This window comes from Tursiops truncatus, chromosome 9 (assembly GCF_011762595.2).
Source record: "Tursiops truncatus isolate mTurTru1 chromosome 9, mTurTru1.mat.Y, whole genome shotgun sequence".
Classification (NCBI taxonomy): domain Eukaryota; kingdom Metazoa; phylum Chordata; class Mammalia; order Artiodactyla; family Delphinidae; genus Tursiops; species Tursiops truncatus.
The window spans coordinates 54,687,947-54,701,261 of record NC_047042.1 but is presented as its reverse complement, the minus strand read 5'-3'; the positions used below and the strand labels follow the sequence as shown (position 1 = coordinate 54,701,261).

The 13,315-nt window shown below is 36.7% G+C and overlaps 1 protein-coding gene across 1 annotated transcript in view; it reads right to left on the bottom strand.

Annotated features, from left to right (window-relative positions):
- PALS2 (protein associated with LIN7 2, MAGUK p55 family member) overlaps positions 1-13,315 on the bottom strand; it is a 116,276-nt gene that overhangs the window by 54,292 nt on the left and 48,669 nt on the right. The window contains exon 2 of the mRNA XM_004313901.4: positions 8,380-8,498. Within this exon, the coding sequence (XP_004313949.1) occupies positions 8,380-8,496 (117 nt within the window). The 5' untranslated portion in view covers positions 8,497-8,498. The remainder of the gene's footprint in view (positions 1-8,379; positions 8,499-13,315) is intronic.

Sequence of the window (13,315 nt, the reverse complement as noted above, 5' to 3'; positions counted from 1 at the left end):
ATCAGAAATGAAAGAGGCCATCACTACTGATGTCCTGGATAATAAAGGAATGGTATGAACAATTCCATGCACATAAATTTGATAACCTAGATGAAATGGACCAATTCCTTGAAAAACACAATCCACCAAAACTCATAAAAGGAGATACAGATAATCTGAGTAGCCCTATATCTGTTAAAGACATTACATCAATAATTAATAACCTTCCAAAACGGAAAGCACCAGGTCCAGATGGGTTCACTGGTAAATTCTACCAAACATTTAAAGAAGAAATTATATCATTTCTTTACAGTCTCTTCTAGAAGGCAAAGGAAACACTTCCTAACTCAATCTATAAAGGCCAGCATTACTCTAATACCAAAACCAGAAAAAAGACATTACATGTTATTATACATGCATCAAAACCCATCAAATGTACAACACAAAGAGTGAACCCTAACATAAACTATGGACTTTAGCCAATAAGGCTTTAGATTTATAGAAAAACTCAGCAGAAAATACAGAGAATTCCCATATATCTGCTCCCCTACCCCAGGTTTCCCTTATTCGTATCTTGTATTAATGTGATAAATGTTATAATTAATGAGCCAATATTGATACACCCTTATTAACTAAAGCCTATAGTTCACATTTCCATGGATTTTGACTTTTATGTTGTACAGTTCCAATGGTTTTGACAGATGCATAATGTCACTCATACACTTTAAAAGTATCATACAGAATAGTTTCACTGCCCTAAAAATGTCCTGTGACCCACCTAGTCATCCCTCCGTTATACTCCCCAAACTGTCAACTACTGACTTTTTTGATACTATCTCTATAGCTTTTGCTTTTTCCAGAATGTCATATAGTTGGAATCATACAATGTGTAGCCTTTTCAGACAGGCTTCTTTCACTTTAGCAATAAGCATTTAAGGTTACTCCATCTCTTTTCATGGCTTTATAGCTTATTTCTTCTTATTGCTGAATGATATTCCATTTTATGGATGTACCACACTTTGTTTATCCATGCACCTATTGAAGGACATCTTGGTTGCATACAAGTTTTGGCAATTATGAATAAAGCTATGATAAACATTCATGTGTTTGTTTCTGTATGGACACAAATTATCAATTCACTTGGGTAAATGTCAAGGAGCACAATCACTGGATTGTATGGTAACACTATATTTAGCTTTGTAAGAAATTGCCAGACTGTCTTCCAAAGTAGTTGTACCATTTTGCACTGCTACTACCAATAAATGAGCGGCTTCCCTTTTAGGATATATGTTCTGCAAATGTTTTCTTCCAGTCTGTAGCTCACCTTTTCATTTTCTTAATGGTGTCTTTTGCAGAGGAAATCTAATTAACCAAAATTTTCATTAAGCCTTATGCTCTTTATGTCTTATCTAAGAAGACTTTCTCTAATCCAAAGTCACAAGGAGTTTTTCCCTTATGCGTCTTTTTAGAATTTTTTTAGCCTTAGCTCTTACATTTAGATCTATGATCTATTTTTAGCTAATTTTTGCATATAGAGTGGGGAAAAAGATAATGTTCATTTTTTTGCATATGAATATTCAATTGTTTCAGGAACATATATTGAAAAGACTATCATTTCTTCATTGAATTATCATAGCGCTATTAACAAAAATCAGTTGACCATGTAAGTGGTAGTCTCTTTCTGGACTCTATTCTGTGCCATTGATCTGTATGCTGATACTGTATTGTCTTCATTACTGTAGGACAATAGTAATCCTTGAAATCAGGTTGTGGAAGAGATCATATTTTGTTCTTTTTCAAAATTGTTTGTCTGGTCTAGGTCCTTCATCATTTTGTCAGTCTGAAATTTTGGCTGGGATTATACTGAATCTTTAGCTTGGTTTACAGAGAATTAACATTTTAAGATTATTGAGCCTTCCAATTCCTTCACTTATGTAAGTATGTATGTATGTATGCCTTTAATTTCAGCAATGTTTTGTAGTTTTCAGTGTACAGGTCTTGCACATATTTTTAAAAATTTATTTCTTTTTTGGTAAATTACAATTTCCAATTGTTCATTGCTAGTATATAAAAATACAACGGATTTACATAAGATTACATTAATCTTTTATCTTGTGTCCTTGCTAAACTCACTAATTAGCTCTAGAGGGTTTTTTTTTCTTCCTTCTGGTAGATTCTTAGGATTTTTGGCATAGATGATAATGTCATCCTTGAATAAAGACAGTTAATTATTTCCTCTTCAATCCGTATGCCTTTTTTTTCCCTCGCCTTTTTGCTATAGCAAAGACTCCCAGTACAAAGTCGAAAAGAAGTGATAACAGTTGAACAGAAGTGATCTTAGAAAGCATTATCTTCCACCATGAATTACAATGTTAACTGTAGGGTTTTTATAGATGCCCTTCATTAGGTTGAGGCAATTTTCTTCTATTCTTAGTTTGCTGAGTTTTTAGCAGGAATGGATATTCAATTTTGTAAAATGCTTTTTCCACAACTATGAACATCATCAAATGATTTTGCTTATCATGTCATTAAAATGGTGACAAACATTTATTGGTTTTCAAATATTAAGAAGCTTGTATATTTAAGACAAAACTCACTTGGTAATGAGGTATTATCCTTTTTGTATGTTGCAAGATTTGATTTGCTAATATTTTCTTAAGAACTTGAAGTCTATGTTCATGAGGGATACTATCCTGTAGTTCTCTTTAACTGAACTGTTTTTAGCTGGTTTTGTTATCAGGGTAACACCAAGACTAGTAAAACAAAATTGGAAATGTTCCCTTCTCTTTCTTTTTTCTAGAAGAAATCATGTAAAATTGGTATTATTTCTTCCTTAAATGTTTGATAGAATTTTCTTTTGAGGCCATCTAGGCTGGAGCTGCAGGTTTTTTTTTTTTTAATTAATTAATTAATTTATTTATTTTTGGCTGTGTTGGGTCTTCGTTGCCGTGCGAGGGCTTTCTCTAGTTGCGGGGAGCAGGGGCCACTCTTCATCGCGGTGTGCAGACCTCTCACTGTTGCGGCCTCTCTTGTTGCGGAGCACAAGCTCCAGAGGCGCAGGCTCCGTAGTTGTGGCTCATGGGCCTAGTTGCTCCGCGGCATGTGGGATCTTCCCAGACCAGGGCTCGAACCCATGTCCCCTGTATTGGCAGGCAGATTCTTAACCACTGCGCCACCAGGGAAGCCCGTGGAGCTTCAAGTTTTAAACTGCAAATATTCAATTATAAAAAACAGATATAGTGCTAGTCAGGTTATCTACTCTTATCTAGGTTTTAGTCATTTGCATCTGTCAAGAAATTAGCTTCATCTAGTTACCATATTTATTGCCATAAAGTTCTTCACATTATTTCTTATTATCCTTGCAATGTCTGTTGGATTTGTAGCAACGTCTTCTCCTTCATTTCTGATACTGATAATTTGTGTCTAGCTAGAGGCTTACCAATTGTATTAATATACTAAGAGTTACATTGATTTTTTTCTATTTGTCTTCTTTATATTTACTCAACTTTATAATTTACTACTTTCTGCTTATTTTGAGTTTAATTTGTTCTTTTTCTATTTGCTCAAGGTGTACACATGATCATTGATTTAAATATTGTTCTTTTCTAATATAGGCATTTCCCTCTAAGTGCTGCTTTGCTGCACCCCACAAGTTCTGACATGTATTTTCATTTCATTCAATTCAAAATATTTTTTATGTTTCTTTGTGATTTCTCCTTTGACCCATGGCTGTTTCAAAGTATGCTGTTTAATTTCCATATATTTATGGAATATATTCCATATATTTATATATATTCCATATATTTATGGATTTGGGGAATAACTCTTAGTTTGATTTTGCTGTAATCTGCACTAGTTTCCTAGGTCTGTTATAACAAACTGAGTGTGAGCTCTGCCCAATGTCCCGCATGTTATGAGGACTTTCCACTCAGGGTGGTGGGAATGCCAACTAAGCTACTCCCCATCCCTTCTGAGCCCTGGAAATTGTCTGGCCTACTGTGCTTTCCAGTGGGTCTTTCCTTGGACTCTAGAGCTGAGCTTCACATATGCACAATCAGCACTCAGCCAGAGATTTGAGGGCACCCCTAAGAAAATCTCTTTAGCTTCCTCCTCCCTGATACTCTGCTACACAAATGCCAGTCACCTCCACCTCCCCAAATGCCAAGCTCTACTAAGACTGCTGGGCTGTTTGTGCTTCTTTCTGCACTGCAGCATGGAAACTACCCTCAGACAGTTTCATAATGCTCACCTCATTTCTTTCCTTTCAGGCATCACAATCCTGTGCTGCCTGTTGTCCCATGTCTGAAGATGGTCACCCTCCTACACCTTTGTGCTAACTTTTCTAGTTTCTGGAGTGAGGGTAAATTCAAGTCTATTTTCTCTCCCTTACAGCTTGGGTGGAATTTATTCATTCTTATAATTTTACTTTTGGTGGCTACCCTAGAGATCTCAATATGCATCCCTGACTTTTTTTTTTAATTTATTTTATTTTTGGCTGTGTTGGGTCTTCGTTGCTGCACGTGGGCTTTCTCTCGTTGCGGCGAGCGGGGGCTAATCCTGGTTGCAGTGCGCAGGCTTCCCATTGTGGCGGCTTCTCGCTGCAGAGCACAGGCTGCAGGTGCACGGGCTTCAGTAGTTGTGGCACACAGGCTCAGTAGTTGTGGCGTGTGGGCTTAGTTGCTCTGTGGCATGCGGGATCTTCCCAGACCAGGGCTCAAACCCATGTCCCCTGCATTGGTAGGTGGATTCTTAACCACTGCGCCACCAGGGAAGCCCCGCATCTCTGACTTTTTATACAACCTTAAGACATTACTTTTACCACTTCCTGAATAATGAGAGTATCTTACAATTGTATGAATCACTAAGTCCTTCCTTTTGGGCTATCATCTGCACATATTTCATTTATACACATGCTGTAAATGCCACAAGACACTACTATTATTTCATCTTAAAAATCAGTATTATTTTATATTTACCCACTAATGTTCCCTTTATTTTGTCATTCTTTCTGCCTGAAGAACTTCCTTTTGCAGTTACTGTTGAGTAAATAGAGACAATTTTTCTCAGATTTTGTTTGTCTGAAAAGAAAATCCTCATTTTGCTTTCATTTCTGAAAGTTGCTTTTGCTGAATTTTTTTTTTTTTTTTTTTTTGCAGTACGCGGGCCTCTCACTGTTGTGGCCTCTCCTGTTGTGGAGCACAGGCTCCGGACGTGCAGGCTCAGCGGCCATGGCTCATGGGCCCAGCCACTCTGCGGCATGTGGGATCTTCCTGGACTGGGGCACGAACCCGTGTCCCCTGCATCGGCAGGCAGACTCTCAACCACTGAGCCACCAGGGAAGCCCTGAAAAGAGAATTTGAGGTTGGCAGTGTTTTTCTTTGAGCACTTTAAGGATCTCAATCCACTCTGTTATGCCTTCCATAGTTCCTGTTTTATTGCTAACCATTAGTATTAGTGTTTCTCCTTAATATGTCTTTCTTCTCCAGTTGCTTTACAAAATTTCACTTTATCTTTGATTTTCAGGAGCTTGTGATATTCTGAGGAATGTTTTGCTTTGTATTTTCCCTGACAGGGGGTTCACTTGTCTTCTTGAATCTTATCAGTTGATGTTGTTGTTCATTAGGTTTGAAAATTCTCGGCCATTGTGTCTTGAACTATTTCTTCTGTCCCATTCCCCCTCTCCCTCTTTCCGGGATATTAATTACATGTGTATTTGATCTTTTTGAGAATGCCTCACATATTGTCTTTTCCAGACATACTTTTCTATGAATTTCGGTTTAGATATTTTCTGTTGACCTGTCTTCAAATTCACTAATCTTCTTTTCTGCTGTGTTTAGTCTTCTACTGGCTTGGCCAAAAAGTTCATTCGGTTAACAAATACGTTTTCAATAAAATTCCTGAAGATGAAAAATGTGTCTTTTATTTTTACTTAAAACCGAATGAACTTTTTTGCCAACCCAATATTAAACCCATCAAATGAGCTCTTAACCAGATATTGTATTTTTGAGTCCCTGAATAACCATTTGTTTTTAATTCTTATTTTCTAGTAATATTTTAAATGTCTTCATTTTTTCCCACTTTTTTCTTCTATTAAAAATATGCTATTTAGGGACTTCCCTGGTGGTCCAGTGGCTAAGACTCCAAGTTCCCAATGCAGGGGGCCGGGGGTTTGATCCCTGGTCAGGGAACTAGATTCCACAAGCTGCAACTAAGAGTTCACATGCCACAACTAAAGATCCCACACACAGCAACTAAGACCCAGTGCAGCCAAATAAATAAATAAAATATTTTTTCAAGCCTCCAAAAACAAGGTATCACTTAAAAAAAAAGTTATTTAAAAATCTTTGTCTATAAACTTTAATAAAAGGGTCATCTATGAGACTGCTTCTGTTGTTTTTTTCATGATTATTAGTCACATGCTCCTGCCTTTCCACAGGTCTAGCAGTGTTTGGCTCACTGTCTCCTCAGCAATTTATCCATTTTTCTCCCTACTTGTGCTGGGAGTGTTGGCCTGCTGTGACTTATTATCTCTTTCCTGGAATAAGGTCCTCCCTTCCTCCTAGGATTTCTGTGCCTTCAATTTAAGGAATACCCAACTATTCTTCCTTTTATTTTTTGAGAAGCTGCTTGAATGTTGGATACTACTGGGTCATTCTCTTCCTAATTTCAATTTTATCATCAAAAGATTACAGTAGCACTTCAGCTGCTCAAAAGTCATCCAGCCATTTCACTTGTTAAGAACAGTGAACAAGATAATCTTCTGAAAGGCCAATATCAGTGACACAAAAGTGAATCATTTTTTATGCACAGAAATTCTTAAGAATACACACACACACACACAGACACACAAACACAGCTTGTGCTGTGGTAGAAAGAGCACAGAATTTGAAGAAGCAAGATCTGGCCTAAATATTTTTGTCATTTACTAGCTAAGTGACCCTAGGCAAATAATTTTTCTATTTTTAAAACTTAGTTTTCAATTCATAAAGTTGTTGCAAAGATGAAACAGTATATTTTAAAAACCCTTATAAACAATAAGCACATTGTAAGATGCCTTACATAATATTATCTAGTTTTGAAATCTACATCTAAAAGCTGTAAATTAAATAAACATGGGGATGGGGTGTAATAGATACACTGGCAATAAAAACTGACAACCAACAGTAAGTATGACATAAAGGGAGAAGTAAACACTACTTTTAAAGTAGCAATAAGAGCTCAGGGCGAGCAATTTAATTAACAGGCTTAAACAGCCCTTACTTATTTCAACAGACCCTGAAACTATTACTTTATCTCAACACAGTATAGTGACTGATATTTGTGACAAGAAGCTTGTACCTGAAGGAAAATCATATCCTATATATTATTATTAAAGGAATATCTAACAAAATTTTAAAAGACTACAATCAAAAATGACTAAAATAAAAATTCTAGTTGGGTGATCTGCAAGTGGATAAGTTTCTACTTAGAAACCAAAGCTTTTATGTCATATGACCTTAGAATGATTACACTGATGAATAAAATGAAGAATCTGCATCATTAACTCACTCCTACTAATAGAACACTTTGTAAAAAGTATGATTTTTCAGAACTCTTAGAAGAAGACAAGTAAGAGACTATGGCTAAAAAATGATCACAGGAGAGGGTGAAATCAACATTTTAGGAATGACAAGATGGTTACATGAAGAAAAGGTCAGAGACATAAACGATAAGGTCCTACTGTATAGCAAAGGGAACTATATTGAGTCTTGTAAGAGAAATAAAAGGGAAGAAAAGAAAAAGTCAGAGAGGGTATATGGCACAGGTTCTTGAAAGCAAGAATCATCTGAAGAATGGAAGAGCACGGTTGTGAAATAGTTAATACACTAAGCTTTAGTGACATTTACAAAAATTATTACAGGGAAATAGTATAATTGAAATAAACTGGGCCAAAAAATGGTTGTGAAAGTATATTTATGGATGAGTTAAAAAGATTACTAAAGAGTTGATTATGGAAACAGACTCAAAATGTCAGGGTTACCAAGAAAAAACAAGATTTCAAAAAGTACTATATATAGGAAGTCAAGAACTGAAATGAAAAAACAGGTACATGGTCCAATGTAAAAGAAGAAAGTCAGTACCTTGTTGTTGAAAATGGAGACACGATGAGAATCTTTTCCACAGACCTCCGTTATAATACGACTGTTCAGTTATTATTTCCCTAAAACTTTAAAGTCAGCATAGAAAAGGCAAAAGTGGTCTAACTTCTGTGTACAGTAAGATCTCATTAGCTGTTAACTGTTATTATTTGCTAACAAAGCCTAAGGTATATTAACCAGGTTCTAAAACAGTAATCTGAAAAGACCTCTGTAAAAACAATTAAAAAAATAATTTAGTTATCTTATGAATAAACCAATATACCTTAGCAAGTGATTTTACAATAGGATTCTCCATTATCCCCTTGAGGAAAATTAGGTCTATTTCTTCTGCTCCTGTAGATGAGGGCAGCTCCGTAAGGTTATCCAACACTTGCTGCATTGCTGCTGAGATAAAAGCAATAGTAAAAAAAAAAAAAAAAAAAGCAAACCTTAAATTCCAAGCTATTACGAAATACAACTATAAAATAATTCAAGTAAAAAGACATTATCAATTAACACTCTTTTGAAAAGTCACATTTAAAGAACTGAATGGTTGAATAGTAGAAATTTCAAATGCACTTTCCATGAATTAGCAGGAGGATAGGTTTTTACATGCAATTTGGGGTTTACCAGACTATATAAGGCATACTTAGAACCTTATACTTGTTTTTTATTTTTCAAATTTAAAAACATTACTCAAGAAGAAATATAAAATTGTAATAGAGCAATAAAAAAAGATTAATCAAGAAACTTCCAGCAAGCCCAGAACCAGATGAATTCACCAGTGAATTCAAGAACTAAAACCATTACTTCACAAAGTCTTCCAAAAAAAAGTAGAAGAGGAAGGAACGCTTCCCAACCATTCTGTGAGATCCTGATACTAAATCCAGACGAAGACATCACAAGAAGACTACAGCCAGTATCTTTTACAAGTACAGAGGCAAAAATCTTTAATAAAACACTAGCAAACTGAATCCAGCAACAAATGAAAAGGATTGTACACAATGACCAAGTACAATTTATCCCAGGAGTGCAAGGGTGGTTTATCAACATATGATAATCAATCAGTGTAATACACTGTATTAATAAAACAAAACCACATGGTATCTCAATAGGCACAGAGAAAGCATTTGACAAAATCGAATACCTTTCATGATAAAAAACATTCAACTAGGAATAGAAGGAAATTTCCATTTCCTCAAGGGCATCTATGAAAAACCCATAGCTAACATCATACTTAATGGTGAAAGACTGGATGCTTTCCCATAGATCAGGAACAAGGCAAGGATTTCTACTCTTGCCATTTCTACTCAACACTGTACTGGAGGGTCTAGCCATGGCAGTTAGGCAACAAAAAGAAATAAAAGGCATCCAGATGAAAAATGAATAAGTAAAACTATCTCTTTTTGCAGATGACATGACCTCCTATATAGAAAATCCTAAGGAATATATACAAAAGATTTATTAGAACTAAATAAATGAGTTCAGTAGGGTTGCAAGATAGAAGATCAAAATACAAAAATGAATTGTATTTCTATACACTAGCAATGAACAATCTGAAAATGAAATTAAGAAAACCATTCCTTTTACAATAGCATTAAAACAATAAAAATCATTAGAAATAAATGTAACAAAAGAACTGTAAGATTTTTACAGTGAAACTATAAAACATCATTGAAAGAATTAAAGAAGACTTAAATAAATAAAAAGATACCCATATTCATGGATTCTATAGAAGACTTACTGTTGTTAAGATGGCAATATTTCTCAAATTGATCTACAGGTTTAATGCAATCCCTATTAATATCTCAGCTCCCCTCGCCCTTTCTGGTAGAAACTGTTATATAAGCTGATAGAAAAATTCATGTGGGAAATGCAATGAACCCAGTATAGCCAAACAATCTTCAAAAAGAACAAAGCTGGAAGACTCACACTTACTTCAAAACTGACTAAAAAGCAACAGTAATCAAGACTGTGTGGTACTAGCATAAAGACATATAACTGAGAGTCCATAAATAAATCCACTTTACGGTCATTAGATTTTCAACAAGTGGCAAGACAATTCAAAGGAAGAAAGAACAGTCTTTTCAAAAATGAATTTGCGACAACTGGATATGCATATGAAGAAGGTACAGCCAGACCCCTACTTCATTCAGTATCATAGCCTTAATTTTATTCAGATTAGTTTTATTAATTTTATTTTCCCTTGATGCTTCTTTAGAATAAGTCTACTAATAGTGCAGTTTGTTTTTAATATTTTTATTTTTTATTAAAATAAAACACTGTCAAAAGTCAGATTGTATTACTAAGTGGCTTATAATGAAATACAGCAGTTCTCTGTTCCATGCCGTCAGCCTCCTTCCCAACTTATCCTATTCTACAGAAGCAACTACTTTGAATTTGTTGTTTCTTTTAATCACAGCTGTATTTCTGGGTAATGTGCTAATATTGCTACTTTTTAATTTACCCATTTTATATATTATTTATTTTTGTTAGAATAGTACTAGTGTGATGCTTTTACTTCCCCCTATCTCCACACTGGCAATTTTTATTTATTTTTATTTGTTTTGGCTACCCCATGCAGCATATGGGATCTTAGCTCCCTGACCAGGGATTGAACCTGCACCCCCTGCACTGGAAGTGCACAGTCTTAACCAATGGACAGCCAGGGAAGCCCCCAGACTGGCAATTTTTAAAATAAAATCAACAGTTAGTGCTTTTCATATAGGACTCCTACAAGTTTTTTCCCAAATGTTCCAACAAACTTCTCCCATTTCTATCAGTTTTTCCAAATGCTCAAATATCAGAACTATTCCCTGACTTCTAACCCTGAACTCTCTCCCAAGTATTTTTCTCTCGCACTTTAATTGGAACAGGTTCATCTTTAGGTCTCCTTCTCAGTATGTATAAATGAGTGACAATTTTGGAAGTAAAGAGGTAAACAGGAGAAAAATGTGCATTTACAACAAGCAGAAGGAAAACTGATATTGAGGTAAGATGAAGAAAGAAGACACTAGAAAATAAAGAATATAAGCAAAGTTTACTTCATAATTTTGCTTGAAGTCCAAAGTGTACTCTGGGCAGGGAACAACAGAATCAACAATCTGTAGAAGTATTCTTACCCTGTGGCTATAAACGTAGTTAACTCTACTTTTCATAAGTACTTTTTTCTTTCCTTTGACCTTCTATGTATGTCTTTATTTTTATTTCGGAAAATTCCAAACATACACAAACGGAGACAATAACACACCCAACAATTATCAGCTCTAACAATTAGCAACTCACGGCCAATTTTGTTTCATACCCCCATATACTTTCTAACCTACAGAGCTTTGAGGCAAATCCCAGAGGTCGTATTTCAGTGTTTATGTCTACAAGATCAGGACTCTTTTTAAACAATGTAACAACACTGTTAGCACACCTAACAAAGTAACAGTAATTCCTTAGTATCATTAAATATATAGCTAGTGTTCAAATTTCCAGTTGTACTGAAGATTTTTTTTTAAATGTATCTTCTATATTGGTTCTTGTGGCGTTTGAATTTTTATATCTCTGCTTAATTAAGTGGGAAGAAAAGTGGCAGAGACTGTGAAATATACCCTTGGTTATTTTGAAGACCTCTGTAAGTTGTTACTGATTCTTTAGTATATGAAATTTAATTATAAACTAGTAAGTCTGTCAATATTCCATGTCCTGAAAAGGGAATCCAGATTATTAAGTTGCCAAACATGCCCAAACTAATTGGTATACTTAATGGAGTTTTAATAAAAACAGTAGACCCCCTATATAACCATGTTTTCAGGCCAAGTCTGGCTTGGTCTTCCCTCCACTAAGGAAATGGCCTGGCTGGGGAGCTCCAGGGAACTTGGGCTGAGGAGGCAGGGCAGTGGGGTAAACTGATGCAGCTCTACACAGGCTAGGGAGGCCAGTCTGGAGTGAATGTTGTGCTGGTAAAGGTCACGGGAATCTGGTATTTTTACTGCCATTTATTTTTGTGAAGAAGTAAATCATGAGCTTTGCAATGAAATCTTGAAGGGGACCTCATGTCCCCGAGGGGCACATGCCCCCAAAATCTTCAAACAGGAGACTGATATTCTACTGTCCAGACTTTGGGATATCAAGTACAAACCTTGACTCCTTGTGGAGGATGGTCCAAGACTGCAACAGCTGGAAACCCAAGGAAGTCAGAATTGCTACAACTATCTGCATAGGATGAAACTTATGGACACCATCTACGCCTCTGAAAACCCACTTCGAGCTGAAGGCTGGCATCCCTATTCCTTAATGGGCAAGATTTTCGGCTCCTATCTGCTAGATCTTCCGAAACACTAGTAATCCTTTCAAGGGTGTCTGCAAGCCCTTCACCGATACCCTGCTGGATGGCTGAGACAGCCTGCCATGGGACATGGGTCTGTGTCCAGAGAGAGTACCTGTGCTAACAGGGGGCCCTGACTGAGCTGGCCCTGTGGTCAAAGTTCAAAGTGGGAGCTCTCAGCAACACCTCCGTCAGCAGCCAAAGACCTAACCCAGTCTCCTGACGTCTCCCAACAGCCATCAGGTGACACACCTCCTCTACAGTCAGAAGAGTAAACATGCCAATCACTTCCTCAAACCAAAGAGCTTTAAGGACAACTACAGTGGATCCTCGAACAGCATGGATATGAACTACTCAGGTCCACGTATGTGTGGACTATTGTCAGTAAACATGTACTACAGTACTAATCATCTGCTGTTGGCTGAATTTACCAACATGGAACTGGGGAGACAGCATAAGGGGATTTTCCACTGTGTGGAGGGTGGGTGCTGCTGTTCAAGGTTCAACTGTATAACACACTGGGGAGTACTCTGCGATGGAACTGAAGGACCTCATGGGAGACAGAGACAGACAGACTGCAGTGTGCTTGCCAGGCAGCCCACAGGTCATCTGGTTCTGCAGGCCCAGAGTGGGCTAGCTGAAGCCCCTTTGAGTCCAGAGCTCTTAGAGCTCATACCTAGAGGATCACTCCCTAGCCCTTTCTTACGGGCAGTTTCAGAACATGTGCTAAGACTTGATTTTCCCCTGGTGGCACTCTTCTGGAGTTGATTTCAGATGTTATTCTTAATGTTTACTGTCAAAAAGTCCTCAGTTAGTTCACTTGCCCTGTTCCAGGCTATTTAATTCCAAAGGTGAGAGCTGGGGTGAAGGGACTTGCTATTTTCCATATCTTCCCCTTTTGAAT